Genomic DNA, 18656 nt, shown 5'->3' on the forward strand with positions numbered 1-18656 from the left:
CCTTTATATCTAGAGGACAAGAGTACAAGGGGGTAGAAGTTATGCTGCAGCTGTACAAAACCCTGGTTAGACCACACCTGGAGCACTGGGAGCAGTTCTGGGCACCACACCTTAGGAAGGATATATTGGCCTTGGAGGGAGTGCAGCGTAGGTTTACCAGAATGATACCCGGACTCCAAGGGTTAAGTTACGAGGAGAGATTTCACAAATTAGGGTTGTATTCCCTAGAATTTAGAAGGTTAAGGGGTGATCTGATCGAAGTTTTCAAGATATTAAGGGGAACAGATAGGGTCGATGGAGAGAAGCTATTTCTGCTGGTTGGGGATTCTAGGACTAGGGGTCATAGTCTAAAAATTAGAGCCAGACCTTTCAGGAGTGAAATTAGGAAACACTTCGACACACAAAGGGTGGTAGAAGTTTGGAACTCTCTTCCGCAAATGGCAATTGATGGTGTAGTGTATGTACCTTTAAGAGGAACTGGAGTTCCGTTTATCTATTCAACCTTGTTCATCTTCATGGCTTTCAGTTTCCCTTCTCGTTTTTGCTTTCTATTTCTTCCTCCCCTCCTAACCCCCCCGGCTCTGCACCTGCTTATTATCTGTTACATCTCCAGCTTTTTCCAGTTCTGATGAAGGGTCCCAGACCTGAAACATTAACTCTGTTTCTCTCTCCACGGATGCTGCCTGGCCTGCTGAGTATTTCCAGCATTTTCTGTTGTTATTTTATGTTTTTGAAGCCCCTGTATACTGTAGTACCAGTAGTGACCACTTGGGTATATAAGCCTGTGTAGCGTCTTGTGCAGTTAGTTCACCTCCAGACTTTGTTCATTAAACACTTGTTAAAACAACTCCTGCATTCCGTGTCTCCATTAACACACGGATCTAACCGTGGCGACGAGTTAGAAACGAACTTACCTGCAATTCGGCAGCACCTCAAGGGGATCGATTCCTCAGACGAAGGTCGAAGCCAGAAAAAAAAACTGTGGTTTCACCAGCTAAACGGGCTGGTGGCAGGTAGTGCACTGATCCTTCCTGGGCTGCAGCGGGCTAGAGCTCGATCAGGTGGCTCTGCAACGGGGCCGGGCAGCGAGTCGGGAAGCAGAAGCAAAGAGAGAGAGAGGGTGGAGCACTCAGGGCGCGGCCGGTGCTGCAAAGCAGGTCGGCGTTCGGACCGAGCAGAGGGAGGGGAAAGTCCCAGAGGGTCCGCTCCATGACGGGAACGTTTCTCCAAGTAACGGAGAAACTATTGAAGCGATATATTTAAAAAAAATAGAAATACCGCGAAAAGCTGCAGGTCGCAACGGGAACCGCGGAGAACAGCGTTGGCAGCAGCGGCGGCAAAGCGCGGGAAGCACCATCTTAACTCGGCAGGGAAGAAAAGCAAAGCGCGGGAGGCGCCATTTTGATCCATCGGGGACGGAGGAAAAGCGCAGGAAGCGCCATTTTAGATTTTCAAGATGCCGAAGACTGGCAATATTACTGCTTTCGATAGTGATATAGAAGATTGGACCACATATGTGGAAAGAGTGGAGGTATATTGCAAGGCGAATGAAGTAGCGGATGATAAAAAGGCATCGGTACTTCTAAATCTGATGGGCGCAAGGACATACGGGCTGTTACGAAACTTGATCACTCCAGCCAAACCGATGGACAAGAATTTTAAGGAGATTGTTGATACCTTACAGGAGCACTTAAACCCAACACCGCTGCTGATAGCGGAACGATTCAAATTCTTCAGGAGGAATCAGCACAAGAATGAAAGTAACGCTGATTACCTCACCGAATTACGAAAGCTGTCAAAGCACTGCCAATTCGGGGCAGGACTGGCAGATTCTCTACGAGACAAATTCGTCTGCGGTCTCCTAAGCGAAGGAACACAGAAAAGACTACTTTCTGAGAAAGATTTGACATTGGACAAGGCTTTCAGTGTGGCTGTATCATACGAAGCAGCAGCAAGAGGAGCTGCAGAGATACAGCAAAAGCCACAGGACTTCGGCACCCATGAAATGACACGGGGTTTTGAGAGATGTTATCGCTGCGGCAGATCCACCCATGACCAGAAGGACTGCTGGTTCAAGGACAAAGCATGCAGGCAATGCGGAAAGATGGGACACATTGCACGTGTATGCAGATCTGGAAAGAAATCCGCTGACAGTAAAAAGGTCAATCAGGAAAAGTACAGAAAGGTACAAATGATGACGGACAGTAGCTCCGAAGACCAGAAGAGCGATAGCGACTCCGGAAACAAGAGACTAAGCTGTCTCAAATTACATAATGTAATTGCCAAAGAAGATTACCAGACCATTTGGGTTACCCTCACGTTAGCGGGGTCCCCAGTCAAAATGGAGCTAGATACAGGATCAGCTCTGACCGTCATAAATCGACGGGATTACGAGCGGCTATTTCCGCATATACCTTTGAAAGACACATCCATTATCTTGAAGACATATACGGGGCAGAAAGTATACCCCAGAGGGAAAATAAGGGTGTCTGTTGTATACAACGGCAAGGAAATACAGAAGTTGTATTTATACGTTCTGCAAGATGGTGGTCCACCGTTGTTGGGACTTGAATGGATCAGAAAGATACGTTTAGACTGGCACTCCATTCAGGCACTGACGGTGACCAGTAAGAAAAAAAACGATGATGACGTCATACCTGGACGATTAAAAGAAATCTTGGCTAACGCCAAAGAAGTGTTTCAACAGGAACTAGGAACCCTGAAAGGCGCCACCGCCTCAATAAAAGTGGAAGATGCGGCAATTCCCAAGTTTTTTAAAGCAAGGGCGGAGCCATACGCAATTCGTCCAGCCGTCGAGGCAGAGCTGGAGAATTTGGAAAAAGCAGGCGTGTTATCCAAGGTAGATTGGAGCGAGTGGGCAACACCCATCGTCCCGGTCATGAAGAAAACGTTGAATAATGATAAGTCTGAGGAACAGAGAAAAGTTCGCATCTGTGGGGATTTCAAGGTGACTGTAAACCCGGTTCTTCACACGGTACAGTATCCTCTTCCAAGAATAGAAGATATTTTCACCTCACTATCCGGAGGGAAACGTTTCACCAAAATTGACTTAGCACAGGCATATCTACAGATGGAGGTTGAGGAGGCCTCTAAAAGGTATCTCACGATAAACACACACAAAGGCCTGTACCAGTACAATCGACTGGTTTTCGGAGTGGCATCAGCTCCGGCTATCTGGCAAAGAGCTATGGAGCAAGTCCTGCAAGCGATTCCGGGGACTCAATGCTACCTAGACGACATCCTTGTAACAGGAGAAAACGACAACGAGCGCCTTGCCAACTTGGAGCAGGTGCTCACAAGGCTGAGAGAACGGGGCCTACGAGCAAATCGCCCCAAGTGCGAAATTTTCCAGAAACAAATATCATATTGTGGCCATGTCATTAACGAAGAAGGGTTGCATAAGTCACCTGAAAAAATTGAAGCGGTTGTAAAGGCCCCAGCGCCTGAAAATGTCTCACAATTAGGGTAGTTCCTGGGATTAGTAAATTACTATCATAAATTTTTACCAACTTGTCGACGGTTCTGCACCCTCTTAACGCACTGCTACGAACGGGAGTAGTTTGGAAATGGAGCGAAGACTGTAAACGTGCCTTCCATAAATGCAAAAGCTTGATCACGTCCAGGGAAGTGTTGGCTCATTACAACCCATCACTGCCAATCAGACTGGCGTGCGATGCATCCCCTTACGGCGTGGGAGCGGTATTATCGCATAGATTCCCTGATGGCTCGGAGCGGCCGATAGCTTTTGCGTCACGCTCATTGAACTCAGCTGAGCGTAACTATGCCCAGATCGACAGGGAGGCACTCAGCCTGGTGTGGGGGGTGAAGAAACTCAACCATTACCTACACAGACAAAAATTTACCTTGTTGACTGACCATCAACCCCTCGTCTCCATATTCAACCCTAAAAAGGGCGTTCCCATTATGACAGCGCAAAGGCTACAGAGGTGGTCCCTTTTCCTAGGGGCACACCAATATGACAGAATACAAAGGAACAAAACAGCATGGGAATGCTGACGGGTTATCGCGCCTACCGTTGCCAACGGTGGAAGAGGCGCCTACAGTGGACCCAGTGGAGATGTTCCACTCGACCATAGTGGAATGTCTACCGGTGACAAATTCTACCACTGAAAAGGAAACGCGAAATGACCCGACTCACGAGTCTACGATTTAACGGTGAAGGGATGGCCAGCACATGGCGAACCACTGTTGCCAGCATTCTCGCAAAGAAGAGAACAGCTGTCAGTGTGCCGAGGAACCTTGATGTGTGGATCCAGAGTGGTGATTCCACCCAAACTCCAGTATAAAGTGCTAAAGGAGCTTCACGAGGGGCATCTGGGTGGAGTGAAAATGAAGAACTTAGCCAGAGCGTTTGTGTGGTGGCCAGGTATCGATGGAGACATCGAAGAAATGACCAAGAGCTGTCTAGGATGCCAGAAGGTCCAAAACGCCCCACCACAAGCCCCTCTACATCCATGGGAGTGGCCCTCATCTCCATGGCAAAGGGTACACATTGACTTTGCTGGTCCATTTATGGACTCAATGTTCTTAATCGCGGTGGATGCACACTCCAAGTGGCCGGAGGTAATAAAGATGTCCTCCACCACCACGGAAAAAACCATCACAGTATTAAGGACCATATTCGTCAGGAATGGGCTGCCTGAACAGATCTGTTCTGATAATGGACCGCAATTTGTGTCCGAAGAATTCAGGAAGTTCTTAAAAAACAATGGGGTTAAGCACTACACGTCCGCCCCATACCATCCCGCCACCAATGGATTGGCTAAAAGGTTTGTCCAGACCTTCAAGAAGGCCATAAAGGCCATGGGTAATGAAGACATAAATCTACAACATAAGGTAGATAACTTCTTGTTTGCGTACAGGAATGCAACACATGTGGTTACAAACCAAACCCCCGCCACGATGTTTTTCAATAGAAGCCTAAGATGCTGGCTGGATTTGGTCAAGCCAAACGTCAGAAGGGACGTAGAGAACCGGCAATTTCAAAGCATGAATGAAAGGACAACTAGAACCTTCTAGATAGGTCAACCAGTTTTGGCCCGGGACTACCGTACCGAGAAATGGCAGCCTGGAACTATTTGCACACGACTAGGACCGCTGATGTATACCGTGGACATTGGAGAAAGCATAATAAGGCGCCATGCTGACCAGATCATAGAGTCATCCAAAAAAGGACAACCTACACCACAACTCTATACGCCTAGTGATGAAGCAGAGATACCCATCGTATCTACCTCCGATCTGGTGATACTGGAACCAGATAAACCCGACACTAGCATTGAAGCCGAATCGACCTTGCCAAAAGAACCTACTACACCACCGAGGCGTTATCCGGGCCGAGTCAGGAAGCCTCCAGAGAGACTGAATTTGTAATTGATTAACTTCAGCAAATGTGTATATTATTGTTCTTGTAAAAATGTTATTTAATGATTACTTAAAATGTTATGTACTATTTATCTAAAAGGGGAGGAATTGTAGTGTATGTACCTTTAAGAGGAACTATGTTTTTGAAGCCCCTGTATACTGTAGTACCAGTAGTAACCACTCGGGTATATAAGCCTGTGTAGCGTCTAGTGTAGTTAGTTCACCTCCAGACTTTGTTCAGTAAACACTTGTTAAATCAACTCCTGCATTCCGTGTCTCCATTAACACACGGATCTAACAGATGCTAGATCAATTGTTAATTTTAAATCGGAGATTGATAGCTTGTTAACCAAAGGTATTAAAGACAGGTATATAGAGTTAGGTCGTAGATCAACCATGATCTCACTGAATGGCGGAACAGGCTCGAGGAGCTAAATGGCCGACTCCTGTTCCTATGTACTCAGAGGGCAATGTATCCAAGTTTGCTGACAATACAAAGCTAGGTGGGAACATAAAGCTGTGCGTAATACACAAAAAGTCTGCAAAAGGATTATACATAGATACATAGATACATAGAAGATAGGAGCAGGAGTAGGCCATTCGGCCCTTCGTGCCTGCTCCGCCATTCGATGAGATCATGGCTGATCCTTTAATTCAGTATCCCGTCCCCGCCTTCTCTCCGTAACCCTTAACCCCTTTTGCCCGTAGAAATATATCTAATTCCCTCTTAAATATATTTAATGAGCTGGCGTACACTGCCCTCTGTGGCAATGAGTTCCACAGGTTCACCACTCTCTGAGTGAAGAAATTCCCCCTCATCTCTGTCCTAAATGGTTTAGCCCTTATCCTTAAATTATGTCCTCTAGTTCTGTTCTCACCCGCCAAGGGAAACATTCCTTCTGCATCCAGTCTGTCTAGACCTGTCAGAATTTTATACACTTCTATGAGGTCCCCTCTCAATCTTCTAAACTCCAGTGTGTACATCCCTAAACTACATAGTCTCTCCTCATAGGTCATTCCCGCCATTCCTGGTATCAGCCTGGTGAATCGCCGCTGCACCCCCTCCATGGCAAGAACATCCTTCCTCAGATGAGGCGACCAAAACTGTACACAGTACTCGAGGTGTGGTCTCACCAGTGCCCTGTACAGCTGCAGCAAGGTATCCCTGTTCCTGTATTCTAACCCTTTTGCTATGAAGGCCAGCATACCGTTTGCCTTCTTGACCGCCTGTTGCACCTGCATGCTCGCCTTCAGTGACTGGTGTACAAGAACACCCAGGTCTCTCTGTACTTCCCCCTCTCCCAATCTATTGCCATTTAAATAATAATTTGCCCTCCCGTTCCTGCACCCAAGGTGGATAACTTCGCACTTGTCCACATTATAGTGCATCTGCCATTTATCCGCCCAATCGCCCAGTCTGTCCAAATCGCTCTGGAGCTTCCTGGTCTCTTCCTCTGAGCCCACCCCCCCTCCTAGTTTAGTGTCGTCTGCAAATTTGGAAATGCTGCATCCGACTCCCTGATCCAGGTCATTAATGTAAATTGTGAACAGCTGGGGGCCCAGGACAGATCCCTGTGGTACCCCACTTGTTACTGCCTGCCATTCAGAAAATGAGCCGTTTATTCCAACTCTCTGTTTTCTATCTGACAGCCAGTTCCCTATCCACGCCAAAACTTTCCCCTTTATCCCATGAGCCTCAATTTTCCATGCTAATCTTTTATGTGGGACCTTATCGAAGGCCTTTTGGAAGTCCAGGTACACCACATCTACTGGCTCTCCCCCATCTATTCTACCAGTTACTCCCTCAAAAAATTCCAATAGATTAGTCAAGCACGATTTACCCTTTGTAAATCCATGTTGACTCTGTCCTATCCTGTCCCCATTTGCTAAGTGCTCCGCTATTTCATCCTTAATGATGGACTCCAGCATTTTGCCCACAACTGATGTAAGGCTTACAGGTCTGTAGTTACCTGCTTTTTCCCTACCCCCCTTTTTGAATAGTGGGGTAACGTTAGCTACCCTCCAATCCATCGGCACTGTTCCCGAGTCTAATGAATTCTGAAAAATCATCCTTAGTGCATCCGCTATCTCTAGGGCCACCTCCTTCAGTACCCTAGGATGCATGTTATCAGGCCCTGGGGATTTGTCCACCTTCAATCCCTTTAGCTTCCTTAACACCATATCCTTAGAGATATTGATTTGCGTCAGTTCCTCCTTTGCCAATGTCCCTATTTTTCCCGATATCCCAGGGAGGTTTTTTGTGTCTTCCTTCGTAAAGACTGACCCAAAGTATGCATTTAGTTGATCTGCCATTTCCTTATTTCCCATTATATATTCCCCCGTATCTGACTGCAATGGACCAACTTTGGTTTTCACCAGTCTTTTCCTTTTGATATATTTATAAAAGCTTTTGGAGTTAGTTTTTATATTTTCCGCCAGCTTGTTTTCGTAAGCTATTTTGCCCCTCTTGATCATGCCCTTTGCCCTCCTTTGCTCTATCTTAAACTGTTCCCAATCTTCCGCTCTGGCGCTTTTTTTGGCTATTTTATACGCCCTATCTTTGGATTTTATGCTGTCTCTAATTTCCCCTGTTATCCACGGTTGAGTCACCTTTTTAGATTTCCTTTTATGCCAGATTGGTATAAACAATTTTTGCAATTTTGTCATTCTATCTTTAAATGTTTGCCATTGTTTATCTACCTCCAGTCCTCCCAGGAACGTTGTCCAATCAGACCTACTCAGTTCCCGTCTCATGGCATCATAATTCCCCTTGTTTAAATTCATAGTTAAGTGAGTGGGCAATAAGGCGGAAGATGGAGTATAATTTGAGGAAATGTGAAGTTATTCACTTTGGTAGGAAGAATAGAAAAACAAGTATTTTTTAAATGGTGTGAAACTTTTAAATGTTGGTGATCAGAGAGATTTAGGTGTCCTCGTACAGGAAACACAGTTAGCAAGCAGGTACAGCAAGCAATAAGGAAGTCAAATGGCATGTTGGCCTTTATTGCAAGGGGGTTAGAGTACAAGAGTAAGGAAGTCTTACTAGAATTGTCCAGGGCTTTGGTGAGACCACACCTGGAGTACTGTGCACAGTTTTGGTCTCCTTATCTGAGAAAGGACATAAATGCCTTAGAGGCGGTGCAACAAAGGTTCACTAGATTGATCCCTGGGATGAGAGGATTGTCCTATGATGAGAGATTGTGTAGAATGGGCCGATACTCTCTGGAGTTTAGAAGAATGAGAGGTGATCTCATTGAAACATACAAGATTCTGAGGGGGATTGACAGGGTAGATGCCGAGAGGTTGTCTCCCCTGGCTGGAGAGTCTAGAACTAGGGGGCACAGTCTCAGGACGAGGAGGAATTTCTTCACTCAGAGGGTTGTGAATCTTTGGAATTCTCGACCCGAAAGGGCTGTGGATGCTGAATCATTGAGTATATTCAAGGCCGAGATAGACAGACTTTTGGTCTCTAGAGGAATCAAGGAATATGGGGATCGGGCAGGAAAGTGGAGTTGAGATCAAAGATCAACCATGATTTTATTGAATGGCGGAGCAGGCTCGAGGGGCCATATGGCCGACTCCTGCCACTAATTCTTATGTTCTTATGTACTCCATCACAGGCCAGCTCTTACAGAACAGGAAGGGAGAGAACTGAAAACCTCTGGCACGCACAGCCTAGGACCAGAAATACATTATTGGCTGCAATAATCCTTCAAGGTTTTTTTTAAATTGGTACAATGACAGGTACTAATTCTCCATGTCCTGTGTTATCATTTCACTTACCGTCCAGACCTCGTGCAGTGTGTGTGTCCGGAGCACCTGGATTTGGAAGATCAGTTTTAAATCCAGCCCGTATATCTCACCGCCTTCATTCCACTCCACCGTCAGCTGGAAGTCAGACGAACCTTTAAACACCCCGAGGAGCTCTGGTGCGTAAGGCAGGAACACTGAAATACAAACAGATAAACAATAAGGTCCAGAGAATGTCACCTCTACCGAGAGGATCAGATATAGAGTTAAGCTTTAGAAAGGAAGTGTCCTAGCAAATGCAAACCGTGGCAGCGTGTGACCTGCATTGTTGGGTTGTCTGTTGCATCCTGCACGCTGATGAGACTCAGATGTACACAAGTGTAGTTCACCCTCTAAGGATGACTGTATAGCCTGTTCTGGAATAAGTCACTCTTAACACACTGTAGGGTAAAAATCATCATTGGCACTGTTCTTGTACAAATGCTTAATGGGCTTGTAGCAAATTCTGCTCTGCACTGTTTTAGCAGTGGAGCCGACCTATTGAAAATGGATGGGTTAACACCAATGTTCCCTGTAATTTTTTTGGGCGCCATTCAAAATACCGCACATGCGCGGTTTTTGCACTGAAAAGCTGGCTGTGCGGGTTCCACGGAGCGCTGCGCAGTTTAAAGGGAACATTAGTTAACACCTATATTGAAATACCATTGAAAGGAATTTGATTCAAACCCATTTCAAGCACGCATTCGAGAATAGTGCCATTGTAATCCCTGCCCTTGTACCCACTCAATACAATACGACTTATCGCAAACCGTGCCAGTGGGAGTCGTGCCCAGCAAATCATTAAAGAAAACCAAACAAATTACACTCTACAACTACATAATCATGTGTGCAGGAGGTGTCGTCAGCTGGAGGAGCTCAAGCTCCGAGTTTCGGAGCTTGAGCAGCAGCTGGCATCACTGTGGTGAATCCGAGAGGCTAAGAGCTTCGTGGATAACACATTTCAGGAGGTGGTCACCCTGCAGCTAAGGAGTGCGCAGGTAGAGACGGAATGGGTGACCACCAGACAGAAGAGGAGGACCAGGCAGGTAGTGCAGGAGTCCCCTGAGGGAATCTCGCTCTCCAACCAGTATTCGGAACTGAGTAGTGGTGAGGGCAATGGTTCCTCTGGGGAGTACAGCCAGAACCAAGTCCGCGGCACCACGGGTGGCTCAGCTGTACAAGCGGGGAGGAAGAAGAGTGGGAGAGCAATAGTGGTAGGGGATTCACTAGTTAGGGGAGTAGACAAGTATTTCTGCGGTATCAGGCGTGAGGGGGTGGTGAACAGCCAAAGGTCGTGGTCCATATTGGTACCAATGACATAGGTAGAAAGAGGAATGAGGTCCTGCAGGCAGATTTTAGGGAGCTAGGAAAGAGATTAAAAAGTAGGACCTCAAAAGGTAGTAATCTCAGGGTTACTCCCAGTGCCACACGTGAGCGAGTATAGAAATAGGAGGATAGAGCAGATGAACGCGTGGCTGGAGAGATGGTGCAGGAAGGAGGGCTTCAGATTCCTGGGGCATTGGGGCCGCTTCTGGGGGAGGTGGAACCTGTACAGGCCGGACGGGTTGCACTCCAACAGGGCCGGAACCAATATCCTCGCGGGGAGGTTTGCTGGTGCTGTTGGGGAGGGTTTAAACTAAATTGGCAGGGGGATGGGCACCAGGATGTAACATTAGAAAGAGGAAATAAAGTGCTCAAAGGATTGGGAGAGGCAGAGAGCACTAAAGAAAGAGTGAGGTATTAGGTGGGGTCAAACTAAGAGAGAATCCAGGATGGTCTAAGATGGATTTACAGTGTGTGTATGTGAACGCATGAAGCGTAGTAAACAAGGTAAGTGAACTGCAGGCAAAAATAGCCACATGGGAATATGATGTTGTGGCAATAACAGACCTGGCACAAAAAAGGGCAGGATTGGGTATTAAATATTCCTGGTTATAAGGTGTTCAGGAAAGATAGGAGGTGGGGTGGCAGTATTGGTCAAGGAGAATGTTACAGTGCTGGAGAAGGAGGATGCCCTGGAGGGGTCAGGGACAGAATCTATATGGCCAGAGTTAAGAAATAATAGAGGTGCCATTACACTACTAGGTGTATTCTATAGACCAAATAGTGGGAAAGATATGGAGGAGCAAATTTGCAGAGAAATTACAGAGGTGCAAGAACTGTAGTAATAATGGGGGACTTCAACTATCCTAATATAGACTGGGATTGTAATAGTGTAAAGGGCAGAGAGTGGGAAGAATTTCTGAAGTGTGTTCAGGAGAACTTTCTTGATCAGTATGTTTCTGGCCTGACAAGGGAGGAGGCATTGCTGGATCTGGTTCTGGGGCATGAGGTGGGTCAAGTGGAGCAAGTGTCAGTAGGTGAACATTTAGGGAACAGTGATCATACTATCATAAGGTTTAGATTAGCTATGGAAAAGGACAGAGAGCAATCGAGAGTAAAAATGTTTAACTGGGGGAAAGCCAATTTCTGTGGGATGAGAATGAATCTGGCCCAGGTAAACTGGAATCAAAGATTGGCAGACAAAACTGTAGTGGAACAATGGGCTGCCTTTAAAGAGGAAATAGTTCAAGTACAGTCGAGGTACATTCCCACTAGGGGTAAAGGCAGGGCAACTAAAGTCAGGGCTCCCTGGATGACGAAACAGATAGAGAATATAATGAAGCAGAAAAAGAGCGTGTATGACAGATGTCAGGTTGTAAATACACCTGAGAATCAGGCTACATATAGAAAGGTCAGAGAAGAAGTGAAAAAGAAAATAAGAGGGGCGAAGAGAGGGTATGAGAATAGAATGGCAGGCAACATAAAAGGTAATCCAAAAGTCTTCTATAGGCATATAAATAGTAAAAGGGTAGTAAGAGGAGGGGTGGGGCCGATTAGGGACCAACAAGGAGACCTACACATGGAGGCAGAGGGTATGGCTGAGGTACTAAAAGAGTACTTTGCATCTGTCTTCACCAAGGAAGAGGATGCTGCCATAGACATAGTGAGAGGAGGAGGTAGTGGAGGAACTTGATAGTATAAACATTGATGAAGAGGTATTAGAAAGGCTGGCTGTACTTAAAGTAGATATGCCACCAGGAGCGGATGGGATGCATCCTAGGATGCTGAGGGAATTGAGGGTGGAAATCGCGGAGGTACTGGCCATAATATTCCAATTCTCCATAGATACGGGAGTGGTGCCAGAGGACTGGAGAATTGCAAATGTTAAACCATTTTTCAAAAAAAGGGTGTAAAGATAAACGCTGCAACGACAGGCCAGTCAGTTTAACCTCTGTAGTGGGGAAGCTTTTAGAAACAGTAATCAGGGACAAAATTAACAGTCACTTGGATAGGTGTGGATTAATTAAGGAAAGCCAGCATGGATTTGTTAAAGGCAAATCGTGTTTAACCAACTTGATCAAGTTTTTTTGATGAGATAACAGAGAGGGCTGATAAGGGCAATGCGGTTGATGTGGTGTACATGGATTTCCAAAAAGCACTTGATAAAGTGCCACATAATAGGATTGCCAGCAAAGTTGAAGCCCAGGGAATAAAAGGGACAGTGGCAGCATGGATACGAAATCTGCCAAGTGACAGGAGAGAGTGAGTCATGGTAAATGGTTGTTTTTTGGACTGGAGAAAGGTATACAGTAGTGTTCCCCAGTGGTTGGTTCTAGGACCACTGCTCTTCTTGATATATATTAATGATGACTTGGACGTGGGTAAATTTCAAAATCTGCAATGACACAAAACTTGGAAGTATAGCGAACAGTGAGGAGAGTGAGAGACTTCAGGAAGACACGGACAGGCTGGTGAAATGGGCGGACACGTGGCAGATGAAATTTAACGCAGAAATGTGTGAAGTGATACATTTTGGTAGAAAGAATGAGGAGGGGAAATATAAACTAAATTGTACAATCCTATAAAGGGGGTGCACGAACGGAGAGACCTGGGGGTATGTGTGCACAAATTGTTGAAGATGGCAGGGCAGGTTGAGAAAGCAGTTAAAAAGGCATACGGGATCCTGGGCTTCATAAATAGAGGTATAGAGTACAAAAGTGTGGAAATTATGATGAACATAAGATGTAAGAGCAAGAGTAGGTCATTTGGCCCCTCGAGCCTGCTCCGCCATTCAATAAGATCAAGGCTGATCTGATCTTGGCCTCAACTCCACTTCCCTGCCCGCTCCCCATAACCCTCGACTCCCTTACCTTTCAAAAATCTGTCTATCTCCACCTTAAATATATTCAATGACCCAGGCTCCACAGCTCTCTGGGGAAGAGAATTCCAAAGATTCACGACCTTCAGAGAAGAAATTCCTCCTCATTCCTGTTTTAAATGGGTGCCCCCTTACTCTGAAATTATGCCCCCTAGTTCTAGATTCCCCATGAGAGGAAACATCTACTGTGCATCTACCCTGTCAAGCCCCTTCAGAATCTTATGTTTCATAGAAACATAGAAAATAGGAGCAGGAGTAGGCCATTCGGCCCCTCGAGCCTGCTCCGCCATTCAATGCGATCATGGCTGATCATCCAAATTCAGTACCCTGTCCCTGCTTTCTCCCCATATCCCTTTAGCCTTAATAAATATATCTAACCCCTTCTTGAATATATTTAATGAATTGGTCTCAACTGTCTTCTGTGGTAGAGAATTCTGCAGGTTCACCACAGGTGAAGAAATTCCTCCTCATCTCTGTCCTAAATGGCTTACCCCTTATCCTTAGACTGTGACCCCTGGTTCTGGACTCCCCCGCCATCAGGAACAGCCTTCCTGCATCTAGTCTGTCTCGTCCTGTTAGAATTTTATAAGATCCCCTCTCATTCTTCTAAACTCCAATGAGTATAGGCCCAACCTGCTCAACCTTTCTTCATAAGACAACCCCTTCATCTCCGGAATCAACCTCGTGAACCTTCTCTGAACTGCCTCCAATGCAACCTGTATAAAACACTGGTTCGGCCCCAACTGGAGTACTGTGTCCAATTCTGGGCACCACACTTTAGGAAGGATGTGAAGGTGCAGAAAAGATTTACGAGAATGATTCCAGGAATAAAGGATTTCAGTTACGTTGATAAACTGGAGAAGCTGGGGTTGTTCTCCTTGGAGCAGAGAAGGTTGAGAGGAGATTTGATAGAGGTGTTCAAAATCATGAGGGCTCTCGACAGAGAGAAACTGTTTCCATTGGCAGAAGGGTCGAGAACCAAAGGACACAGATTTAAGGTGATTGGCAAAAGAACCAAAGGCGACGTAAGAAGTAACTTTTTTACGCAGCGAGTGGTTAAGATCTGGAATGCACTGCCTGAAAGGGTGATGGAGGCAGGCTCAATCTTATCTTTCAAAAGGGAGATGGATAAGTATCTGAAGGAAAAAAATTTACACGGCTGCGGGGAAAGGGCAGCGGAGTGGGACTAGCCGAGAGTCAACACGGGCTCGACGGGCCGAATGGCCTTCTTCCATGCTGTAACCATTCTATGATACATTCATGTATGTAGCCTGAAGTGAAGGCTCTGAATTGTTTTAAAATTGAAGCAAGTGCTTTTGACATTTACCAAAGTCCTTTTCCTCCACTCGAAACTTTTCCGATGTCTGTGTGCCCAGATCGTTGACAGCAGTTATCTGTAACATTAAATCCTCAAACAGAAGAAGGTCACGTTCGACGAAGTTATTAGTTCCCACTTTTGTGCAGTCATTTGGTGACCTAAGAAGAAAAAAAGGAATAAATTGTTTAACTGTAGATTTTTAAAAAACTTTCCTGTGTAATTTTCTCCCTTTCTTTCCCCATTCAGGCCGAGGCACGATTCCACAGGCACCTGGTACCATCCGGTACCTTGCACAAGTGACATCAGGGTCATTTTAGAGCCCAAATGGTGACCGTTATCAGACTCATTGATTACGTGGGTATCGCAGCAGCAATAATGTTGGTTGAGGGATAAATATTGGCCAGGACACCGGGGCGAACTCCCCTGCTCTTCTTCGAAATGGTGCCACGGGATCTTTTACAGCTACCTGAGAGCGCAGACGGAGCCTCGGTTTAATATCTCACCTGAAAGACGGCACCTCCGACAGTGCAGCACTCCCGCAGTACTGCACTGGAGTGTCAGCCTAGATTTTTGAGCTCAAGTCTCTGGAGTGGGGCTTGAACCCACAACCTTCTGACTCAGATGCGAGTGTGCTACCCACTGAGCCACGGCCGACACCAGTGGCTGTTATAGGTTCCATGGTGCTATTGAGAGCAGAGGAGTTCTCCCAGTGTCCTGGTTGATGGTCCTCCTTGAATCCACATGACCAAAAAACAGATACACTGATCATTTGTCTCATTGCCCTTTGTAGAATGCGACTGGTGCAAAATGGCTTCACAAGAGCGGTCACTGTACTGTTTTGTACGTGAGGTGATTCCGAGAGGTGTAGTAAGGGGACGGGTTCGAATCTTTTTCTTATTTCCTTAGTCAAAGCAGTGAAAAGGTGAGTGAGTGTTCCACAATGGAAGGGAAAACAGCAGAAAGGGAATGGGAGAGGCCAGCTTGGAAATCAGAGAGGTGGCCGAGGTCAGAAATACTGAAGGAATTGTTCAGGGCAGAGGGCTGGAGAGAAATACATGGAAGTTCGAAAAGGAAACAGGCCATTCGGCCCCTCCAGTCCCTGCCGCAGAGTGCAGGAAAAGGCTTACATGGAGCTTGCTTCAAACCGTGCAAACATCTTAGTCATGTTGGTTGAGGGATAAATATTGGCCAGAACTCCCCTGCTCTTCTTTGAATAGTGCCAGGGGATCTTTTACATCCTCCTGAGGGGCCTTGGTTTAATGTCTCATCTTAAAGACGGCACCTTCGACAGTGGAGCACCCCCTCAGTGCTACACTGGAGGGTCACTGTGATCAGGACAGGAACCATGGCTGATTTTTTCCCCTTCGAAGAAAAGACTGCTGAGACCTACTGTAGCCCCTGCTACTGCCCATCAGATAACTCAGCACATACCTGGCATCTTCCTGACTCAGTCCAACACCACACAGTATCCTTTACCCAGTAAATCACTGGGGGAGTTAAATCAGTCAATTGTAGTCAGTAAGTAAAGAGAGAAAAAAATGGATACTTATTTGAGTCAAAAAGGGAACTAAAATGTCCCCTTAGCTGAATTGGAACCAATCTGACCTCTAGTCAGATGGCCGTGGTTCAAGTCCCACTCCAAGACTTGAGCACATAATCTCGGCTGACAGTGCAGTACTGAGGGAGTGCTACAGTGTCGAAGGCGTCATCTTTGGAACGAGATGTTACGACAACGGCCCGGCTGCCAGTTCAGGTGGATATTAAAGATCCCATAGCACTATTGGAATAAGAGCAGGGAATTCTCCCCGTGTCCTGGGCAACATTACTGTCTCAATCAGCACCGACAAAAGCAGATTACCAGGTCATTTATCTCACTGCTAATATGTGGAACCTTGCTGTGTGCAAACTGGCTGCCGTATTTCCCTAAATAACAACAGTGATTACACTTTAAAAGTTATTCACTGGTTGTAAAGCACTTTGAGACAAGACATGGTGCTATTTAAATGCAAGTTCTTTTCAGTTGAAAAAAAAAGAAACATATTCAGTTAGCACTCACACAGCCTACCAACTTCAGTACTGTCTGTCGGTCAGCAACAGGGCTAGGATAGCGAGCTTACTGCATTTCCCCCACTATAAACATGGTCAGACTGCTGCTCGATGGAACATGCTTCCTCGAGCTGTCCAAATTGAAAATGCAGGCCCTTGGTGGATTAGCAGTGACTTACATACTGGCCTTTCATCTTTGGGACTTGGGATGAAGGTCTCATCTGCCTGGTGACTGTAAGGACCCAATGTGAAGTGAGGTTAGGCAGCTGTATCCCAGTTCCTAGTAAGCATGGGCCCACAGCAACAATCTGCCCCTTACAGGACACGAGAACGTAAGAAATAGAAGCAGGAGTAGGCCATTTGGCCCTTTGAGCCTGCTCCGCCATTCGATAAGATCATGGCTGATCTTAGACCTCAACACTTTACCGCCGATTCCCCTAGAGGCCAAAAATCTATCGATCTCAGCCTTGCATATACTCAACGACTGAGCCTCCACAGCCCTCTGGGGTAGAGAATTCCAAAGATTCACCGCCCTCTGAGTGAAGAAATCTCTCATCTCAGTCCTAAATGGCCGACCCCTTATCTCGAGACTGTGCCCCCTGGTTCTCGACTCTCCAGCTAGGGGAAATAACCTCTCAGCATCTACCCTGTCAATCCCCCTCAGAATCTTGTATGTTTCAATGAGCTTTACTGCATCTGTAAAGATACCCAACCTGGGAGTGCCTGAAGCAAGGAAGATCTCCATTCCCCAATACCAGCATCCCTCACTTTAATGAGCACAAAATTCACCACGAAAAGTTTAAAAGAAAGCGAGAAGTAGGGAAGGCGGAGCTGTCCTTCTATACGACAACACTCTGTGCCAGTGATAGGAAACTCTATGATCAGTTGAATTCTCACTGCAGCTACCTCCCAATTTTAGCTCTGCGTTGGGGAAGCAGAAATCAAAGAAATCTGGTATAAATCAGGCAGGGGGACTCTCATGACACGAGTTTAAAATCCCACCAGGTCAAGTTTTGAAACAGAGTTCAATAAATCTGGTCATTTGTGGACTGGAACTGGGTGATGGCGGGGTGGGGGGGAGGTTTAATGACCATGAAAGCTGTCAGATTGTTATAAAAACACTACAAGTTTCACTCGTGTTCTGAAAAGGAAGGTCACCTGCTACCCCGGTCTGGTCTGCACCGGACTCTTGTCCCACATTAAACATGGTTGACTCTTAATGCGCTCAGAAGTAGATTAGCGAGCCACTTGGTTGTAATCAATTGCTCAAGAAGTCTCACCACCACCTTTTCAGGGCAACAGGGGATGGATAATAAAGCGGTTTTGCCAGCGTCACCCGCATCCCGACAACTAGTCAAAAATATAATTATATTTGAAGTTACAAGGGGATAAAGAGACTTGGTTAGTAATATAGAATCATAGAAACTTACAGCACAGAAGGAGGCCATTCGGCCCATCGTGCCTGTGCCGGCTCTTTGAAGGAGCAGTCATGCTTAGTCCCACAGCCCCGCTTTTTGTCCGTAACCCTGTGAGTTCCTCATCCTCCAGAACCGTCCAACTCCCTTGAAAATTATTGATGGAATCAGCTTCCACCACCTTTTCAGGTCGAGTGTTCCAGATTCTGACAATTCAGTGATAATATTTCTCCTCCTCTCCCCTCTAGATCTTTCGCCCATGATTTTAAATCTATGATTCACTCATCAGAGGGAATCATTTTTCTCTACCTATTCTATCAAATCCTCTTATCACCTTGAAAACCTCGATTAGGTCACCTCTTAATCTTCACTGTTCCAAGGAGAACAGTCCTAACTTTTCCAACCTCTCCTCATAACTGAAGTCCCTCATAGAAACATAGAAGATAGGAGCAGGAGTCGGCCATTCGACCCCTCGAGCCTG

At 46.2% G+C, this 18656-nt stretch overlaps 1 protein-coding gene across 4 annotated transcripts in view; it reads right to left on the reverse strand.

The window, feature by feature from the left end:
- Positions 1 to 18656, reverse strand: part of lifra (LIF receptor subunit alpha a) — a 229468-nt gene that overhangs the window by 72851 nt on the left and 137961 nt on the right. For all 4 annotated transcript variants that reach the window (XM_085967341.1, XM_085967430.1, XM_085967272.1 and 1 more), the window contains 2 exons: positions 14724 to 14872; positions 9190 to 9353 (listed from right to left, as the gene is read on the reverse strand). In XM_085967341.1, coding sequence (XP_085823467.1) covers positions 9190 to 9353; positions 14724 to 14872 — 313 coding nt within the window. The remainder of the gene's footprint in view (positions 1 to 9189; positions 9354 to 14723; positions 14873 to 18656) is intronic.

The sequence above is a fragment of the Somniosus microcephalus genome, chromosome 1 (assembly GCF_052327205.1).
Source record: "Somniosus microcephalus isolate GS21.2 chromosome 1, FLI_Smic_1.0, whole genome shotgun sequence".
Lineage (NCBI taxonomy): Eukaryota > Metazoa > Chordata > Chondrichthyes > Squaliformes > Somniosidae > Somniosus > Somniosus microcephalus.